This window comes from Athene cunicularia (assembly GCF_003259725.1).
Source record: "Athene cunicularia isolate RWA chromosome 7 unlocalized genomic scaffold, athCun1 chr7_part1, whole genome shotgun sequence".
NCBI classification, from domain to species: Eukaryota; Metazoa; Chordata; class Aves; order Strigiformes; family Strigidae; genus Athene; species Athene cunicularia.
The window spans coordinates 29,741,610-29,764,104 of record NW_020799107.1 but is presented as its reverse complement, the minus strand read 5'-3'; the positions used below and the strand labels follow the sequence as shown (position 1 = coordinate 29,764,104).

At 37.0% G+C, this 22,495-nt stretch overlaps 1 protein-coding gene across 5 annotated transcripts in view; it reads right to left on the bottom strand.

Moving 5' to 3' along the window:
* Positions 1-13,132: 13,132 nt before the first annotated feature.
* SLC35F5 (solute carrier family 35 member F5) overlaps positions 13,133-22,495 on the bottom strand; it is a 37,925-nt gene continuing 28,562 nt past the window's right edge. For all 5 annotated transcript variants that reach the window (XM_026852685.1, XM_026852686.1, XM_026852687.1 and 2 more), the window contains 3 exons: positions 21,133-21,287; positions 20,586-20,674; positions 13,133-19,626 (listed from right to left, as the gene is read on the bottom strand). In XM_026852685.1, the coding sequence (XP_026708486.1) occupies positions 20,593-20,674; positions 21,133-21,287 (237 nt within the window). In that variant the 3' untranslated portion in view covers positions 13,133-19,626; positions 20,586-20,592. The remainder of the gene's footprint in view (positions 19,627-20,585; positions 20,675-21,132; positions 21,288-22,495) is intronic.

Sequence of the window (22,495 nt, the reverse complement as noted above, 5' to 3'; positions counted from 1 at the left end):
CTCTAATGAGAATCTGGCTTAGACTGCTAAGCCTGTGTCTTTGGCAGCTGTGGGCCAGGAGAGAAGCTTTGAAAAGCAACAATTTAAAGCAGCCTGGCTCTCATTGCAGACTTTGCAGTCTCTGAGTGGCTAAGACTATCTGCTGTCTCTGTAATTCTTCAGCTCTGAGGCTGCAAGCGAGAATTACCTCCAGACAATAAATTTTTATGTTGCTCTTCTGTATGTTTGTTTTATTTAGTTTTCAAGGAAGGTAATTTTTGGCTGGCCATTTGAATTCACTTCCATTTTATGCAGAAGAGCAATTTATACTGCTGCTAATACTATCTGACAGACTATCGTATGTGATAGACACATTCTTCCTTGGTAAAAAAAAAAGACTACACAAAGCTGTATATTATTGCTGAATTATTTTGTATTTAATACTTTGCATTTCAGGTCCTTTAGCTCCCTGCTTTGTATCTTCAAAAATTTTCACTAAAGTAAAAATTTGCGTCAACATAAAAGCCAAATGGAAAATCATGATCCATGGATCATGAACTCCTTCCACTGGAGTCATTAGGTCTGTTTCACTTTCAGGGTCTACTTATTCAATCAAAAACTACAAAATGCTATCACATTCAGTCACCTCAGGCCTGGCTTGCAAGACAACACAATGTCCTGCAAAAAAGAATGAGAAAGGTTTTGAATTTTAAAATTCAATACGCATTTTTACATTAAATTTCAAATCAGAGAACACAGCAGACAAAAACACATTGTTTGCTGTTATAGAAAGACATGCTTTGGGACCCAGGCAGTCAGAGAACATGACTAGGAGCAACTGTGCAGGACAGAGAGAGATCTGTCATCCATTTGTCTCTGCTCTTTGAACCACAGGCTGGATTGCTAGCAGAGGCAATGTACAAGGAACGCCTTTCCTCTTACATCCCTGCACACCTGCTTAACCCAGTGAAGTGCTGCTGACTGAACCCAGATTCAGACTTCCCTGTTCAGGGACAGAGGCAACCTCTCTACCTGCAACTTTCAGCCTGAACCTTAAAATCTTTACAGCACGGGGCCAAGCTCAGCTCTGCCAACAACCTGCAGCCCACCAAACATCTGATGAAGCCATGCGAAGACATACTGCTATCACCACAGTAATAGGTGCTGGGGATGAATTCTCAGACTTTGTAACAAAGAAAGCACATACCTGCAAACTCCCCAGGGCCACGAAACCACGCCAAGCCAAAGGCACCGCAGGGCCTAAGGGAGGAATAGAGCTCCCAGTCTATGAAAGCACATACACACTAAGTAAGCAAACTAGTAATTACTGTAGTGTTTTTCTGAGCTTATTTACAGGATCACATTGATGAGCACAGCATGTCAGCTGTGTGGGATGGTATTCTCCTAAAGCCAGTGGTAAAATAAATTTAGTAGGCATTTATGTAGGCCACACTGTAATGTCCAGATGAAACAAAGACAACGTTAAAGCAAGTCTGTAGAGACCACATAAGGAGATCAAAATGAAACAGCACCAATATGAGCTTATGTTAATAAGATTATGATTTCAAGGCCATATTTTGGCAGGTCCTTGAGAAGCACTTCGTGTCATTTAGGCAAGAGGCAGAACACTTTGTGAGAACCCATGGGTGTGCAGTGGTGACTACAAGGCCACTGAAGGACAAGGTTATGGAAAGACACAGGGAAAGATGTTTCCTCGTGGGGGAAGAATAAACTAACGAGAGCCAGATGTCTATTAGATGGCTTAGCCAGCTTAACTCCAAACCCCTTGTACCCACACACATGGGTCCGCGACAGGAGCCTCTGGAGCTCACCTGGCCTCCTGGCGTCAGGAAGTTGAGGTGCGGGTGCTGGGGCTCCCTCTCTACAGCCGTTGACACCCAAATCCTCCAGAAACGTGCCAGACTCAAGACCACAAACCCAGAGATCCTGCTGCACCCTGTGTGTGTCCGGGTGCTGGCGGCAGGGGCTCTGTGTGAGGAGAGGCCGGGGCTGCCCTGTGGCCGGTTCCAGCCGGTTCCAGCCCAGCCCCACCGCAGGGCACGGCTGGGCCTGTCAGTGACATCAGTGGCACCTCTGGAAAAATGTATTTAAGAAAGGGTAAAACGCCACAAAGGCGGTGAGGAGTGAGGTAAAAAGTGTGAGAAACAGCCCAGCGAGTGCCCAGGTCTGAGGAGGAGGAGGCACTCCCAGTGCCCAAGCAATAAATTTTCCCCAGGTTGAATCTGTTTTGCCCATTGGGGAGACTGGTTACTGATCTCTCTGTCTTTATCTTGACCCACAAAATTTTCCTCTTATTTTGTCCTCCAGTCCTGTTGAGGAGGGAGAGTGAGAGAGCGGCCAGGCGAGCGCCTGGCCCTGAGAGCCAAGGCTGATCTGCCACATCTGCCTTGTGCTGCACGGGGGCACCTCCGGCTTTAATGTGGACAGAGAATTTTTCAATGAATTAGGCAGAACTTAAAGCAGTGATTATGAACTCCCAGAAGCCTCTCCATCCACACAGGTCGCTGGCAATGAACTGCAGCTTCTCACTCACTCGTGTCTCTCTGATGTTTAAACCCGGGAGGCTGAGCACAGCCACTAGGATCTGGCTCCCTCCTAAACTTCCTGGAGTGCCGCTGTGCGGCTTGCCGGTGTGTGCACGCTGCCTGCCATCTCCAAGAACACAATAAAAAAGTGAGTCAGGATATGTAAACGGGGCTAAGATACAAGGATACATTTATGTAAATTTAGCAAAACAGTCCTCTAAACTAAGTGCTTGCGGTGATTGGAAAAGATGGCAGGGTCTAGCAGCTAAGGCTCTGCTTCTCATTTCTTGATGGAGACAACATTTGGTGGCACTACTTAGACTAGCACCACAACAGTCAAGAAGAGCACCACGCTGTTAGTGCTCCTGCCCAGGCGAACTCACATCATGATAAACTACACCACCACCACCAATTCTGTGGGCTGGAAACCGTGAGGGACGTATGGAATACCTGTACAAATATACCCCTTGGGTCTGTCTCTGTCATAGTATTTTTACTTAATTTCTATTATGCCATGTAGAATTACAAATTCTGTGCATTTAATCCCTTTAACATCAGTCAGTATTACATGTGATTACTTCATTATTGCACCTTACATACCTGGACCTGTTTCCTAAAGTGAATTTGATGGCACATTACAGTATGATGATCCATTAATGCAACACATGCATCTTGTCCCTTTCTGACTGGCCATGTCTTGCTATCTGTAAATTCAAGGAGGAATACTGAGCTGAACACCAGGTATTGTGTCAGCTATCAGGTTAGGCTTCCTGCATTTATCTTGTAATTGTCTCAATATTTTAATAATTGTGCATAATGTGATATTTAGATACATCAACTCATACAGTGTGTATTTGATAACATGATCTCTGGTTGATAGCTAAATACCTGAAGAGTGAATCAGCTTCCTAATTCTTGCAGCATACTTCCCTACAAGGTGTCTTCACCTTTCTTTCACTGGGGACAAACGATAATTGAACTGAGTGGATAAAGCTAGACTCTGAATACCAGACCAGTCTGCTAACCTGGAAAATCCTATACTGCTGTTAGAGCAAGATGGACATTCACAGGCCATTGATTAGAGCCAAGGGGTTCAATTAGTTGTGCACCTTTCTCTCAAGCAACTGCAGCCAAAAAAATACTGCCAACCTTGGATTTAAATAGAAGAACAGACTACCAGTAAGGGATCATCAATAGCCATGAATAAAACTCGCATGTTAATTAAGAGTAAATAATTATTCCAGTGTACACAACTGATTCTTAAAAGGCTGCTCTGCAGACAGAAAAGTTAAAATACAAGCAAGTACCTACTTAATTTACAAAAGGGTCAAGACTAGTAACAGAAGAACCAGTCCCTAGAAGAAAAACAATAATATTAATAAGGGTAAAGGGCAGTCTGCCCTTCTGCTCTCCTGGCATGTTTTGTTAAGCCACGTCCAAAAATTTATAACAGGTCTGTAGCCATGAAACTACTAAACCCAAGAAGATACACACTTTAGTTACTAATTGATTATCAATAATATAACTATTGTAACATGAATATAATTCATAAACCCAACTATTTTTAAAAATAATATTAAAAGGCACCACTCCAAGTACAGTGCAGAGAAGAACTGAGGCAATAATTAAGATAGAAATGGAAGGATAAAATTTAAAACTCTGTATTACTTTTGGGAGGGTGAGCACCAAAGAAAACACAGTAAATTAAAGTACTAATTAACATAATCCACATTGCCTCATGCAATCAGCAAGGAGAAAGACAAATCTCTGGTCCTCCTACTGTCTCACTTTGACTGTAAAAATGAGCTCCAGGTATATCTCCCCCTTCCAGTCATATAAATCTTAATTTGCTATAAAAAAATCTATAGAAAAGTTACAAAATCAAATTAACAGAAAATAAGTACCATAATGGCCACATTTAGACATAGTTACTTACCCACTGTAGGGCTTAACTGCAGATTATCCTTTAAAATTGGCCTTTTTAATAGAGGTAAATTAGCACAGCTCCATTCAAATAAATGGGGCCATGCTTTTTTGTCCCAGTTGATGATCCATCCTGTAACATGGAAGAAGTGGGATTTTGTTCACCTGAACAGAGACTCTGTGGGATGCCTGTGAGCTCAAAGTTGTAAGTCAGTGTTCACAGCAAGCAGAGTTTCACACCACACCTGCTGAGATGTTTCAGCTATCCTGAATTCTCCAAAAGTCCGCTTTGTCTGCAAAAGAAAGAAAAAACCCTCCCAATACAGCAGCAAATTAAGAAGGGGGGGAGGGATACCCTATTTTTAAAGCCCATAAAATGCAGACAAATCTCAGCTCAGTGGGAAGGTGAGTATGTGGGCGAGGGGTAATTTTTGAGATATATCTTCAGAGAACTACAATTTATATGTAAGTAATTATCCCTTCAGTAAAAGAGACACATTTCAGACTCCCAACTTTTGGAAGCTAGACTGTCTCCAAGGATTAAGTTTGTGCATACAAAGATGGGGAGAAAAAAAAACACAGTAAGCTTGTGGGACTACCACGTGATTAAAAAGCAGACAAAAACCACACCAGGGTAACACTATAATCAGTCCATTTACCAGTGGAGGAATTTCTCCTAACTAACCTGAGCTTGGTGATTTGCAGAGTGCAGCAAAAGCATTTTTAGAGGCGCATGAATAGGTTTAGAAGCAACGAGGTGGCTCAGAGGAAGCAAACATTCAGTCTCAATAGATTGTGGGTGGAGAATTATGAAATATTATTGCTACGGCATGTTTTCAACATGTTTTTTAATATGCAGATTTTTCTAAGACGGAAAAATAAATATGCAGGCATCTCTTGGGTATTTTGATGCTGCAAGATGCATCTGGGCTAACAGGACACTGACCATAAAAATTGTTTCACTGCTTTAAAAAGCAAAAGCTCGTAGAATTATTGAACATGGAAAATGTTGTGTCTAGACTGGGCCTGGGTTTGTCATGTTCTTTGTGCGTGATCTCCTGGCTATGAAAGCAGCTAAGTAGGTGGACTCATACTAGGACAAAGCTGTTGTTACACATCCTACATAGCGGCATTAAAGGCATATCTGTGCAGAAGGGGATGATGAGGCAACTCTCCAGAATGAGATATACCTTTGCACATAGATAAACCTAAACCCAAAAATGTCATGTTCAACATGATCCAACCAGTATTACAGCACTTGGCTAACTCCAGAACTTGAAGATCAGGCTCTGCTTTACCACACTTCAATGGGGACTGCATTCAACATACCATTGAGTGCCTTGACTTCGTCTAAATGTCACAACATGATGTTAGGTTCCTGTGAATTTGATGTAAATGTTATGTGCTCTCCCTCTATTGATATCTCCAGGGATCACCTCATCAAAGTCAAGTTAATCTACAGAGATGTCCTGTATGAAAGAGCTTTCAGACTTGGGCTTGATCTGATCCATCTCTTCCAGCTTTGGGAGTTAATGGTAACTACCTTACAAGACAGAATTAGAGATGGGCAGATAGAGAGGACTTGCACAGCCTTCACTTTGTATTTTTTACCACCATATTTACCTCTCTCTCCTCCTTGGCTTAATCCTCTTCCTAGTCTCCTATAGGTGTAGGTTTTTTTGGGAGCCCAGGTCAGTTCCTCAAGCAGCGTGAACTGAAGCCGTAGCTTCTAACTTTTTTACATCTCCATTACTGTGGCTCTGCGACACTGGTCCCTTTGATACAGGCACAGCTTCTGTAGTAGCAGCAGCTGAGATAAACTGACATTTATTACATTGAAGAAGTAAGTCTTTTAGCTGTTTGGAGCAATCCCTACTCTCTTTTTAAACAGCTAAAAGACTTCCTTTAAAAATCTAACAAATAGTAGTTAATCTTCATTGGTGTCTCTCTAAGCGGCATCTGTATTGAAGGTCCTGGCCCAGCTCTGGCAATAGCACTGATCTATTAGTGTTGGCATCTCTAGTGAGGACTGATTAAGGACTTTGGGAGGTGGACTGACTGCCCAAGTAGCACAGGACAGGCAGCGCAGGAGGAATTAAGGACATTTAAGGGAATAGGAGAGAAAAGATGGCAGTGTTGCTGGGGAGCTTGGGCTGAAAACTGTAGTCATAACTTCCTTAAGAACTGAGGTATCTTTTAGGAAGTATGAAGTACAGCTTTCTACCCAAGCCCCACAGCAACATTGCCAACAATTTATCATGTTTTCACCTCATCAAAAAACCCCCCAAATGATAATCACTACCATAATTTTAGGAAGGGGAAAACCCAAACCACTGAAAGGTGAAGTGACTTTCCCCGAGTATAATCAGTAAAGATAAGGACGAGGAAGAGGTAGCATTGCATCAACTCTGAACATTCAAAGCATCATATAAAAGACCCAGTCCTTGGTACAGGCCAAATTCAGAAGGAAGATGATGGACCTGACTGTAAGACTGCAGAGTTTCTTTAGAGTCCATTTTGTTTTGAGTTTACACACAGCTACATTTATCTTGAAACCACGATCCTCTAATAAAACCAAAACTAAGCAAAACTGTTCTCTAAATGTAGAATGGCAAGTTCCCAAATATTGTTATGCAAAACAAGAAGCTTTGTTAAGAGCTCTCTTGAAGATACACTTCAAAGCCAATGTACACTTTCATATTTAAACAGTCTGGTATGTGAGGAGAAATGCGCAAAGCCAGTATTCTCAACTCCTCTGTACTTGTGCCTCTTCATTAGACTGCTAGGATGCCTCTGTTGCCAATTATGCAAACAATTTAGAATTGAATAGTCTTTTTTTTAAACCTGTGAGAGGAAAAAAAAAAAAAAAAAAGGGAAAAATGAAGAATTTATAAAGGGAGACATAAATGTGCCAGTTTTAGAAATTATCTGCAAGGGGAGGAGGTGGATTGGCAGGTATAATGGCAGACCAGATCCAGAAAGCAGAGACACATCATTAAAAGCATTAACTAGGTGTTTTGAGGAATTATTTTGGCAGAGAGCCAATGCAACATTAGTATTATTTCGTGACAGACTCTGTGTGTCACCAAAACTTTGTATCAATTAGACCCCTAAAAGCAAATAAGTGTTTTTTAAAATAATGAAACCCTTCTACCATTTAAGTTTCGGAGTGTTTTGAAATTTTCAGTCCATGAGAATTTGAAGTTTATTTATCCACTATTCACAGAACAGTTGAGGTTCTCACAAAATTGTTCTACCTTAAAGCTTTATCAAGGGGTCCAACTCTTACCCTACCCTCAAGTACAAAAGAAACAGACAATAGAAATAATTTCCACTCATGCTGACTCCTTTTTGCAAGAGCTCAGGTATACCTAATCTACTGGAAATCCAACATGCATCTCCTCCTGGTTCTGATAGGGCTGTTCATTCCCTTACCATGGCTCTCCATCAGCTCCTTCTCTCCTCTAGGTGAGGCTGGTCCTGATGGCCCCTTCGCATCTCAGAAAGGACACTGGCTTAGTCCATAACCATTTCCTTGAGAAAAATACTTTGTTGAGACTCTCTTTTACACTATTCTAGGAACACATTATTCAGGAGCCTCTCTTCCTACATTTGAAATTCACCATGGCCAACACACTCCTCTATGAAGAGTAATGAATCAAACTTCATTTTAAAGTATTTCTTGCTTACAACGAGCCACTTCAATTAAACACCACCAGCTACTTATTACTAGACATTTCCATTCACTGGTGGCTGATCATATGCAAATTATGGGGAAAAAGTCACATCCAAGAGTTTCATATACATCAGTTTTTACCTGACAGTGACAAGGGGAGGTAGAAGTCAGTGTCAGCACTATTGTCAAAATGTTTTTAACAAAAGACATTTGTTAAATTCCTACTAAATACACTAAGTTACTACTAAATACACTTCCATAATATTTTTAAATATTTGTACTATGAACTAATGATGTCCTCTCAATTGGTGAAGAGAGTCTTCTGTACATTCCTTTGTCAGTAAGGAAATACATAAAAAGGCAAGGAGGACTTGGGGAAATGTATGCACAAGACCAAACCCCATTCATCAGTGGTCCTTGCATCAGCTCCCATTCCTTTCAGATCACCACACATCCCGTGGTTAAAAACCTCTCTTAGAGCATTGCTTGCCTGCAACACCACAGCCTCAAAAGCCATCTGCTTATAACCTGAACTTCTTTAATTTTAGGGCTTTTTTTCCACTCCAACAGGATTAAAAAAAGATTCCAGTGGCAGATGAACTTCTTTCTAAATGGTTACAGGTAGACAGAGTGCTCCTTTATGTTTATGAAGCTTCCTTTGCATTGTGTAAACACACCCTTGCAGTGTAATCATGAGTTTTCCATCATCATTAGCAGCATGATCCTAGTAGTTAAATCAAAGAAGCCTAGTAAATGACACAACACTGGAAGGTTCCCACAAAGAAGGGGCTATTTAGATAATTAAGGAATCTTTATGGTACGAACATCTTCATGTCACAGCAAATTGTAACACAGTAGGTAATGCTAGCAAAAAAAAGTCCTGAAAGCTTGCAAACCCACAAACTAGAACTGGGTTTTCTTTCACATAAGCCTGCAGTAGGGGTTGGGAGCAGAGGTGGGAAAAATGAGGGGAAGAAAGAAAGAAGAGTTCACATTGAGGTAATAAATCACAATTTCTCTGGAAAACTTAAGCTTTGTCAAGCTTTTAAAAATCAATATAAATGGGATATATTTGGGTTGCAGATATAAATAAAAACCAGAATCATAGAATCAACTAGGTTGGAAAGGACCTTGAAGATCATCTAGTCCAACCGTTAACCTAGCACTGACAGTTCCCAACTACACAAAACTCAGGAATGTCTCCTATGTTTACACACTATTGTTAGAAGAAAAAGTTTGAAAACAGGGTTTAAATAATCTTTCTCAGAAGTATTAAACCTTGTCTTGTGACACTGAGCTTCTTGCAAGAGGCAGTTTCATGTATGAAACATGTCTCCTAAAACTGAGGAGTATACAGAGTAGAGTAAGATGTCAACAAATTACATCCTAGAAACTGAAAGCAATCTAGCTGGCCTGCACTAGCTTATTGGACCGTATACAAAAGTACTAGGTGTCAAGATAGCACAGAAAATAGTTTAGATCTTACTAGCCTAACAGAATAAAGATACATGAATTCACATTTTAGATAGGGAAAACAAAACCAAATTAAAAAAACCCATAAACAACAACAACAAAAAAAATCAAATCACAAAACAACTTACCTCTGTCATTTACCCAGAAGCTCTCCTGCTCTCAGGGATAGCAAACCACTGCCTACTCCCAGCATTCCTCATGGGCCTCCATAAGTTAGTTTATCAAAACTTCCACAGAAAATCCTACTTCATATGGTCTGGTAACACTTGCCCTGGGCACTTATGTAGCCAACTGTCCACTTAGCACAACACATGAAGTACTGACATAACCTAAAATGTATCACTTTCTTAGGCTAAGTTTGTATTTTATGAGAACCTGCCAAAACCAGAAAATTTTTCCACATTTTACATATCTCTACAACTTAAAATGGAGGGAATCACACAACAAGTGGGATTCTAGCCATCATTTAGAACACTAGAAAAAAGAACAGGTTTGTACTTGCCAAGTTGCCTTTGCATGTATATAGAAATTTTTTAAGACAACTGGATTCAAATTCTTGAGTTCCAGAATTCCTGTTGCTTGTCAGGGAACACAATGAGATGAACTCCAAGTTAACTAGTTAAATCTGCCCCCAAACTATAAGTACTGAAGTGCCCTATAGCCTTGACTAAGAAATTTTGCTATGTTAAATGTCTCTCATAGTTCTTTGCAAAGTAAGGCAGAAGACAGACCTTTCCATATTGCAAAATAAAGGGGCACAGACAATACTTGTCCATTTGGTGTCAAGAATAAATTGTTGCATGTGACAACTTCAGTTGATTTTTATATACCCATTTTAGAGTAGAAATATATTTAAAGCAGTTAAGCAAGCAGGTTTCTTACCACAATTTATTGGTCTACTGTTTAAAAAAAAAAAAAAAAAAAAAAAAAAAAAAAAGTCACAGGCCTGTTATTCTTTGATTTTAATAGTTCTTCCTGGTCCTGAAACATTCACAAGACAGTGCAATCACTGTAAGAGCAGCTTCCATGAAATGTTTTGATTACATCATCCTTCTTGTTACAAGTTTTCATTTTAGACATTAGGACTAATGGAAATTAAAGACTAGTGGCCGGTAAACCCGTGGCTCTTCCCAGTGGACCTGTGAAGGTGAAAATGGGGCTCAGACAGGAATCTTCCCTGCACTACACCATCCTGAGTCCTTAGCTAAACTGCTATTTGGTTCATGCATTCTTGCTTGTCCACATTGTGATTTGTATTTGGCATGATATCTTTACACCTATGTTGATAATTTTTCTAAGAAATTCTGATCTAAGATTCATCTATTTGGTACCTGCATTGTCAGTGACATCGTATTACATTTTTGTGTATTTTAGACACAGCACAGCAAGTATCTCCATGTTTTGGTGTAAAAATCTGCTTCTTTTTACAGCTGTGCAGCAACATTGATTATATCAGCAAACAGAATCTTTTTCCAGAAAACTCAAAAAAGTCTATGGTAGGAAAATACTTTTTCTAATTTTTCTATTAAATATTTAGATAAATGCCTACCATCCCCAAGAGATCTTTAATTATTAAAGACACTGGAAGTTCATCTGCATGAAGGAAGGTCAGCACCTAGTCCTGGTTAACTCCAAGAATCAAGGATGATAAACAGGTAAGTTAATTGTCTTTTTAACACTTATATAATTTCTTCTACTGGAGTTCAGCAATGCAATAGATAGATGGATACGACAGTAGCTCCCCCTGCTGATTAAAGAGTCTTCTTGTATTTTTTTCTAATTCATGTATTAACAATTAATAATCACCTGCAGCCATGAAAATGGATTAAAAATTGGTATTTGACTACTTAAATTACCAGACCAATCTGAGAACAAATTATAACCTTTTGGCATCTGAGCTGACTTCAGGTAAAACGAGACATCTTGAGCCTCACTTTTAAGGGCAGAAGAGGGGAATGAAATGGGTCAATTCAAGACCTTTTTACTACACTAGTCTCACGGGGCAGCTCACCCTTAGTGAACACTCATTTTTTTCTTAACTGATGGTATAAAATATCTTAAGCATTAACCCCAACCAAATACTAATTCCTGTTAAGAAAATAAGATTTATAATCTTTATTATTTTCTTACATATAATAAATATAATACAGAACAAAAACATCACACCCATTGATTGTATTACACAGGCTGTTCATCAGAATACATTACATTTTCATTAGCCCTTTTATAGGGTTTTGGTATTGGATCTTAAGAATTTCAATTTATAAACCTATTGACACAAGAACAATCCTCCGATTTTCACCTTTATGCATGTTTCAGATTTCATATATATACTGATTTTGTTAAAAATATATAAGTATTGTTCAATATTTGCAATATAGGCCTTTAATTTCCATTCATTAGATCTCTATCAATACAGAGAATTTCAAAATAATATTTTAAATCTGATTTTAATTAAAAATACTTATCCTATATTTTTAATTTAACTGACACCCCCATCCCCCCTCAGAAAATGAAGTGACAGGACAAAGACACTCCAGGCAAAAGCCAACGTTCACTTTTAAAAAAACAAAGGGTAAAAGTTCTGGTCCTTGCTTCACCTGTAGAATTCTGGAATAATGGAGACACCAATTTGGTATAAAGACAGAAGGAAGAAACCAGAAGCCAGAGTTTCTGAAGAGACGTGCATCTTCATTTCACATTTACTACTGCCATCCTGCTGTTTTCTTGGCTTAAAATCACTGAATCAAGCCATAATTACATGTTTTTCTCTGCATGAATATACTTATCATTAAATGGAAATTAGATAAAAATGCTACATTTCTTTTTTATCAAAAATAGATCAAGGTTTAACACACTCTGAAATCAGATATTTAAGTGCAAATGCAATATACATCAGCAATTCACGTTCTGGTCTCACTAAGGAAAATGGTTAAAAGATAATACAGAAAGATGTTTCATAGAGGATATATAGCTGGAACTAGCTGTGCTCTCAGAACATCTGAATTATCAGCAAACTGTACAGACCTCATGCAAACAGAAGTTTTCTTCAGTGAAAGCAGCTTCTGCTTTAAAAGTCTTACTCAGAATTCACTGAAACTTAGTACAAAATGTAATGCCAGAAAGACCATCAAAACCCCTATTGGTTTCGTGCATCTTTTAACACACACAAGCTTTAGAAGTTTCACAAATCAATCTGTATAAACAATTAAGAAGAAGTTTCATAAACAATTTTGTTTTACTAATACCCACTCCAAAAGTGAACTTACATAAATTTCAAATCATCACAAGGACGCCTTCAGCTGTACAATGCTGAAGCTGTACACATACTCATTACTCGTCTCTAATTCCAGTCAGATAACATCAATTTGAACAACTGGCTAAGCTTTCAATATAGCTTTGTGTAAACAGCCTCTCATGATTTTCAATAGAGCATTCATTTGTAACTGGATTGTATGTGGGACTTACCACCACCAAGAAAACCCTCAAAATACAGAGAAGAAACTCCTTAGTATGTACACTCTTCAGATATATATTTTTTTTTACACAACCACAGGGCTTAATTTAAGCATGCAACTTCAATATGAAATGATTATTTAAAATACCTACATTCTGTATTAAATCAAGATCAACCAGAGAGAGATCAATCTAATACACTATTGCATAAGCACTTCCTATATGTAATTGGGCTATGTAAGAAATTACCCTGATGATTTTACAGCTGATCCCATATGCTGCCCTCATTATTTTCAATTACGATTTTTATTTTCTTAAAGTTTTAGGGTTTTTTTCTTCTCCAACAGGAAAGGGATACTTTTGGCTGGAAAGCCCCTGCTGTTCCCCTCCCTAGAGGAAAAAGAAGATTCTAAAAACATTTAGGAAATTACTCATCCTGATAGAGGAACTATTTCAATTGGCATGCAAAAGGTCAGATATAGGTAGAAGAGAAGCATCACCTATAACACAGACAAGGAAAAAAAGATGTGGGATGGCAACATCACTAATATATTGAAGGATATTTCTAAGAAAAACAGTAGTTTGCATATGATAAAATTAGTTCTATGCTAAATGGCTAATTCCCCTCAGTTTGGTAAGTGTGGTTGGCTGGTTTTGTTTGGTTAGGTTTCTTAAAAAAAAAAAAAAAAAAAAAAAAAAAATAAAAATCACAAAACACCCTTCAGGAACATATGTGAAGAACTACAGAAACATCCCTTAATAATTACTTCTGAGGCCATTCCCGTATCCAGTCATATTTCTTCTGCAGAACACATACAAAATTTGTGCACCTTCCCTGACAAAACTGTCAAAAGTTCATTAAAAAATAAAAATAATATTGGATGCAACTTTATAAACTACGATGCAGCTGAAGAACTCTGCACTTGTAGAACTAAACAGCTGATTTCTACAGAAATCCTCAGAGAAAAGCCTTTTGTGCTTTTAAAAAGTTGGAAGTGAAAACTAGATGAAATTCTGGATGCGTTCCACATCACAGTACACATTCTAGAAAAAAGTCTGGTTACCTGCTAATGCCAGATGTAACGATGCAATACTTTACCTCAGAGGAGAGTAAGAACACAGATAACTAAGCAGAGTCATATTTATATGTTAGATTTATGGTTAAGGTTAGCTTTCTAACAATATAGAGAACTAGGGCAGTCAAAATACAATTAGAGTAGTTTTACCTAGAGGAAGTGCCCCGTTGCATTCTTTGCAAAGTGAACGTAAATGGAAATGTCAAATCGGAAATCATCAAGAGGAAATTGATCCTCAAGGCTATGATGACTATGATCACATATTCTCATTACCAACAAAAAATTCTCCTAGAATTATACACGTAAGTGAAGTTGTTAACATTTCTTATGCGGCTGATTTTAAAGAAGTCATATAGCAAGACAAATTTGCCTTTAAAATAACTAAGCTACATGCTGGCTACAGGAAAATACTTTTTGTGACTAGTTCCAGTAGTACGTTTACCACTTTTACCAGCACTAAAATCCCCCAAATTTATATTACTGAGTCTTAAAGCAAACCACTCCAAATGTATGCTGCAGACAGAAATACTGCAAAGGCATAAAGGTCAACCTGGCTGCAGAGTTTCTTTTCAATAAAGTTTTACTTTATTAATGCTGTCTACGACTCTCATGGGCTTTGCATCAAATCCCAGTCTAGCCACAGTAACTTTACTGGAAAGAAACAAAAATCCCCAGTGAACAGACTTTGTAAAAATTTAATGATATAAATGAATATATATATATGCTAGAAGATTTATACTGGTACTCTACCCCAGAATCAGATTATGTATTACTATAGCATTGCCTAACCCTGAAATTTAATGTCACTGTCATGCTGTAAGTGCAGCTTCAGAATCAGCAGTGCAACTATTAATTTATATGGCGCATAGTACAATAAAGTAGAAAAACCACACACAAATTGCATCAGTTTAGAATGGATGTTTGTCCAAAAGGTAACTAAGTGTTGGGCAGAGTGTATTTTATTGACACCTTTAAACGCTCTTAACATTCTCATCATGATTTACCTGATAAGCCTGAGGAAGTTCAACATGAAAGTTACGTGCTATGAAATGTTTGAGTGAAACCTGAAAATATTTGTAACAATTTTAAAAGCAAGAATTAGTTATCAGCTCTCACAACACATGGTATCATCCATATTTCCCTGAGAAATCATGCCCTGCAATATCCAAAGTAAAACAAAATACAGCATTAATGCGATCCTGGATTAGATAGGAAAAAAATATAATCATGCATAACAACTGTTTATGAACCAACACTTAAATGCTATTGCAGTTGTAACTATTAAGTTGCAGACACTACATAAAACAGTCATAACAGAAACAGTAACTAACTCAAAACTTCACCCAAATAAAGAAAACCGATTAGAAGTACCATCCTATAGTTTGCCATATAACTCAACATTGGGATATTAACATAAACTTTCTGTTTCTTGATTTTTGAGTATGACACTTTTTAACTTCATTTACAAACATGCAAACACTCTGCCTTTTTCACATAAAATTTGGAAGTCTGTCCATGAAGTCACCCTATGTCTAAAATTTAACTGTTTTTTCCCCCTCTCCTATAGCTTAATTTAGCTCTGTAACTTTATTTCCCTAAAACGGGAGGATCTTTTAGTAGGGAACAGGAATGATAACATTCAACACAAAGAGATGGAACCAAGAATTACAAAGAAATCGTTTTACCACCTTATTTAAAGCAATCATAGCTGTGAATAGCAGTACCTAGACACAATGGGGATCATGAAAGAGAATGACAATTACAACAACACACACCAAGAAAAGTAATTTGCAGGCTCTCCTATTTTTGCTAGTACATTACAAAGAGGTATGCAATGCATATACCAGCATACTGAGTCAAGTATCACTCAGCACCATGGTTTGTCCTTTGAAGAATACCGCTGCTTAACACCTTATTTCCACAAAATGCATTTGCAACACCACAGTGAGATAATCAGGCAGTGCCTCAGCCTCCCTGCTTCCGAGTTTCAGCCTGCAGTCCACTCCAGCCCAACTCCATGACAAGCCAGATCAGCCCCCATCCCCTTACACAGATTTCCACAGGCAAAAAGCCAACAAGCAAGATGCAGTGCACACGGGGCAAGAGAAACATTGGGCCTCAGCGGTATTCACGTGCCCCACACCTTCTAAGTAATAGCTGAGTACTGATGTTGCATGTATTTCAGTCCTTTTATGAATTAAGTTTTACATCTGCAGCAGACCATGGCAGTGAACATGTTTTCGGCATGACTGAAACCTAACAGAGTAGACAGAAAAAACTGAAATCTTTTTTCCCCCTTTGTTCTGGAGTGCAGCATACATTACATTAAACTATGCAAGATTCACCAAAACCCTAAAAATGAAGGCATGCTACATGGCATTTGGCAGATTATCATAATTTCCTCCACATATAAAACCCAAACAGCTCAAAAACCTGAATCAGACACAGAATAAATTGTTGGTTGTCTCATAGGATTACAGTAATTAGTTCAACTGTTTGACAGAGCAACACATGTAGTATTCATTTTCCATTTTGTAGGCATGGGAAATCACTGTTCCTTAAGCATCTAATGACATTCAAAGAAATGCTTGAGATCAAAATTCATTATTTTTTTAAAGTGTATGTGCTTCCTACAAGAGATAAATCAGAATAAAGACATTCCCCAATTAAAACAGTATGAGCAATGACAATTTACGTTAGCACACAGAAGTAAAGCATTTATGAGAGCGCTCCTTCACATTCCAGTTGTGTCACGAGGAAGAAAAACCCAGCATGTCTCCATTACGTCAGAGGTACCTGAGAATCAAAGCTAAATCTCTTGTGCATTTACCAAGCACCCATTAGAGCTACACAATTTACATTTCAAATTAGACATTATATTTATAAAATATTACTGTACTAAAAATCACAAGATTTTATAGAAAAAGCTCATCACATTCTATTAAATGCAGGAACAATGTTACATGTCATAGCTTCCCTAATTAAAACTGTAACACATTTCTTGTAACTACAGGGGCACCACTGTTTAAAAATCCTTTCAGGAAGGACGTTTTGCTTTGTTTCTTTAAAGAACTGTAATTTAACGCAAAAAGACTGCTCAAGCTACCTAGTGCCTTGAGATTAAAATGTTTAATATATATTTTTTTTTAAATAATGTATTTTGGGTAAAAACAAAAACAGTGGGAAAGCCCTAACTTTAAGTTTACTGAAAAAAAACATTATTCAACATTCCTGGGGTCAGAGACAGAAGAATATTCTCCTAATACATGAGGGACTATGATGTTCTTTCACTTTAAGCCATGAACATAAGGACAAATATGAATAGCTATTGCTCATTATACATTACTGCTCTAATTCTATCAGTATGACCAATTTGAAAAAACAGTATTATGATATTTCACTAATAATACTGTAATTGCCCATCTGAAAACATACTCAAGTTTTCCCAGGCTTAGTCTACTGATACCACAAGTCCCAACTGATTCAAATTTGTAGTTAATGCCTGGCATTATATATTTGGTATGATCTTATTGAAACATTTCATTAATTGAAAACAGACATTAGCTTTTTATTGCCAGCAAGCCTTAATATTACTTCTAGGAAAAAAGGTTGAAGCTAACATCCTCTAATTTGTCATAATTTAGAAGGGCCAGGGGGAGGGGGAAAACTTAAAAAACTAAACAAAACAACACCACCCAACAACTATGAAAACTCCACTTCCCAAAAAATCCCCAAAAATTCTACAAAGTCAAATGTAAAATTAGTTCTATATACTCCATTTTTCAACCCCTCTACTTGTGGGGTTTAGGAATTGGAATGTGAAGTTTCTCAAAATTCCGACATAAATTTAATAAACTTTTTGTTTGTTTTTGGTTTGTTGTTTTGTTGTTTGTTTTGTTTTAAATTCCTCTTTCAGGTGTCCAAAGAAGAACTTTCTATCTCATCTTAAACAGACACTTCAGATTACTGAAACTTGTAGTGTAATCCAGTATTAAAAACTGGAAGGAAAATTTTGATAAAGGTGCAATATTTGACCACAAGAGCCCCAGGTTCTTTTTTTTATTTTTTTCTTCTCTAATTACAGTTTTTTACACTAAATCCTAGCTGCTGGCTAATCCTTCTAAATGTATAGCTAAGCACATTGCTTTCCTGCATTCCCTCTTATCTAGTAGTTTTATCACCAAAACACCAAAATTTCTTTTGGAAGGATCACTACCAAGTGTCAAAACATGAAAAGGCATTTGTGGCATGCATTCTTCTCTGTGTGTGCAAGGATAATTATTATTATTAATAATAATCTTGTTATGTGGAAGACAATACTGTTGGCTGAAAATCCATCCTACATTCATTATAAAAAAATAAAATCCATTAAAAGTTAAAATTAACTTTAATACAAGTGTCTTACAGGCCAGAAGTTGGAAAATGGCACTGACTAATTTAAAATATTCCTGAATACAGCTATTCATCATTTTTCAGAAACATATAGGACAGAAGCTCTGCAGTGGAAGGAAGATACAGGTTATATGGAAAATGTTCAATTTTAGAATAAATTTATTAATGCAACTGGGAAAAAAAATTAAATGCAAACACCCTTACCTTTCAGATTGTTTAGCAGACTACTATACTGCCAACCCATTGACTGAGAACTCTCACAATTAATTTGATCTCTTTCATAACTTGGCAGCTATGCATGTGAAGATTTTAAAATTTAGCTTTCCATGTGAGATAAGTGGGAATAAGAATGGGTTACAGAATCAGTCTGGTTTAAAACACTGATTTTGAGCATGTACACACAAATGTACTGTAATTAGAAATATTTTACCGTTTACTAAAATTTTAAACATTCCAGATTGTTAGGTAACAGAAGATTTTTAAACACTGGCACCCCTTGCCATTACAAGTCTTCTCAAAATGGCAAGACAATATATATGTAGTGTTCTAGGACCATACAAAGATCCTGCCTCAATAATTACAAGAATGCACTTAATAAATTATCATTCTATTTTCTTCTATTAATATGCAAATAGTTTATACAACATTAAAAAGTTAATTTGTACCTATTACAGGTAACATACCTATTTAGCTTTTCATCTGAAAGCCTGTAAGACTTGATGACCTGCAAACTTATTTACATAACTCATTTGAAAGTATTTTTTAAAAATAATATTGTCCAGCATTTAACAAAATTGTGAGTTAAAAAAAGAACGAAATCACTTAACAGCATTTGTTTTCTTGATTTTTGTCAAGTAACTTCACCAGCTCAGTGTTATAAGGCAGGTTGGTTGCTCAGATGGACTAAGACTCCCTATGGTGATAGGCATGTAGTAAATTTGTTCATTTATAAAACCAGATGAAAGCAAGAAAGAGGAAAAGTTTAGTTTCAAAAGAACTGAAACTTCTTAGTTTTACTACAAATTCAGAATAGGCACTGAAACATGATTCCTTAGGGACTCTTCCAGAAGATTGTCTCTTCGCTGGGCATTATTCCATTTTGAAACTAAGAAGGAATAAAAATAATTATCAGGGCTACAACATAATTAAAGATTACAAAAAAGGAATCACCTTATGTATTTGTTTCCATCTTATTAATAAAGGAAATAACTTGTGTGTCTTAAGCTTAAGACTGCACAATTACTGTTTTGGTTATAATATTTTTAATTTCATTATTAGATTTAGGCAACATTAAAAAATACAAATATACTTCTCATCATGCATGTAATTTATGCAATTTTGCATACATTATTTAAAAAATAAAGCCCTGAAGCGTAGGGCTAAGAAAGTCCTAACCTATGTCTATCTTTTTGCTCCAAGACAGTAGCAACAAACCATGTAATGTTCCTGCTAGTCATTTGTGTAACCTCATCTTAGGGAGGGATATTTTTCAAACTCCCTAGCTATTCTACTCTAGTTTCCCTATCCTTATCATAAGAAATATTTTCCCTAATATTTAATACAATTTAACAACTTAATCCTTGTCAACCACAGACACAAGGACTCCTTCCTATTTTCTGCATCCATAATGATAAAAGTCTGGTCATGTTCTCTGAACTTCCGTACACAGTCAATGTTCTTCATGAACTGCAGTAGACCAAACTGAGACCTCAACAGCATTAAAGAGAGCGAAATAATTACTTCAGATCTCTTTCACAGTATCATACACACCAAGAAGCTGTATGCTTCTTCTAGTTTACTGACTCATGTCCAATTTTTGATGAATGGTGTAATACTCAAGTAAAAAACTAGTTGACATTTCAAAACCATTGACCAAGAATTGTATCAAGGTAAGAATAATGCTTGGTAACAGTAACTTTGAAGATACCTTTCAAAACTCTATCCATCAATACGGAATAAGATTAACTGTATGGTCTGTAAGAAAGTATGCTTATATAACACAAATGTCATCATGAAAACCACTGATCTCCTTTCTCTGTATTGTTTGAAGTTTACTAAGCATACCTTTTGTCTATGAACAGCAACTCTCTCCATCTTGTGAAACACTATGCATAGGAATGAGACTTTCACACTGCTCACTTTCTTCTGGCATTCTAAAAAGAAACAAATTAATCTATTTAAAGTTCTACAGTAATACTGAATTGCTTGTTATGAAGCCAATACAAGTACTAAGTATGCTAGTTATTTGAACTTCAGAACCCTTTATAAAGTACACTTCATAAAGTACACTCCTTTGCACAATTTTCACTACATGTTCTGGGTACAGCAACTATCATAGAGGCATAAAGGGAAAAAAAAAAAAAAACACCAAAGAAAACTGACAGCCACTAGGAAACTTCTTTTAAAAGGGAAACAGACTTCACATCTTTCCATTTTATGAACATTACATAGGTTAATAAATGAATTAGCAACTACTACTATTAAGAAATTAGTACACCTGAATATAAAATTAAATGAAAATACATATAGTATTAGTATTGTGGCTTATAAAAAAGTATAGGATATTGGAAAGGCTGAAGAGAGTAAAGATTATACTTTGTGACTGCCCTACCTCTGAATTCGATGTTTTCTACAAATAAAGGCAAAAATTCTTCTGATTCCCACCATCACTGGATCCCAGTTGTTATAGTGACATAATAGAGTTGCAATGAAAAAAGAAAAAAATACAGGAACTGCCCCTGCAAAAAATAACCAGGAAAACTGCACCTGGAATTAAAACACAAACATCATTCACTCAAGGGTAGGGAAAAAAAAAAAAAGAATCAAAATGGCATACTGTATATTTGTAATACTTATTTTAAGTCTGAGGTTTAGTAAGTTTTAGTTCTTTCAAATTGGGTAAAATATTACAAATATTTTTGTAAGTTATTTGCTACAATCTCTATAGCCAGTACGACTTCTAATAAATTAATAAGCTTTCTTCATTGATCAGTTCTTTACAGTGGAACACACTGTGCTGTGGCACGCACAAAGACTGCTATTTCCAAATAGTCTCATTTTTAGGTTTTAGCTGTCTGACTGCTACCAATGACAAAGTCCTCTAGACACTTCAAAAATTCTGAATAAGAAATCTCACCTGAAAGATCTGTGCACCTGTCTATTCACTATAAATATACTGTCACTGAATAGTAACTGCTGAAATCAGTGCACACAGAAGGACTATGCTACGGGAAACTTAATAATAATTCTCATTAAAAAAATGGCAGAGCCCATTATTTGCCCAATCTAAACTAAATTCTACTTGTATTTATCCTACTACTTATATCCATCTACCACCACACTCAGAAGTGATTATCTGAGACGGTTTTAAACTTAAAATCATAGGTGGTCAGAGAAAACCAAGGGTGCAAGAACAGGAACAAGCCTCTGACAGACTTTCCAGGCTAACAGAGCAATGAGCTGGGAGCACGGCTCCCCCTCGTGGAGAAAAATTCCAAAGTTGAAGACTTTGGAGAAAAAAAGGTAGGTCTGGTACCAAGCACTGATGTTCACTCTCAAAAAATCTAATAAACTTCAAGTGTTAAGAGCCTCACATTATTCCTTACTGATTTCAAACAGAAATTCATAAACACATCAGCTACCAAAAGGAATATTTCAATAGCTGATAAAAATTTCGTTGCAATTTCTTAAGATTTAGGTTTATCTCAGATTGTTACAGAGTAACAAAGACTCAGAAAGTTAGTCATTATATATTTGTATAGTTACCACACCATTTGACTGTTGTACGAAGACAGCATATATTCATATTTTAATCTTTACATTATTAGCCATGCCAGGGGCATTCTTGTGTAGATTCCTTTTAAGAAAATGGAAATGTGATATAAAGACAAGGCTGGCCAGAAGCACCAACTGAAAGTCTTGAAGTTGGAAGCTTAAACTTCCATCAACCTTACTTAGAGACTGGAGACTTCAGT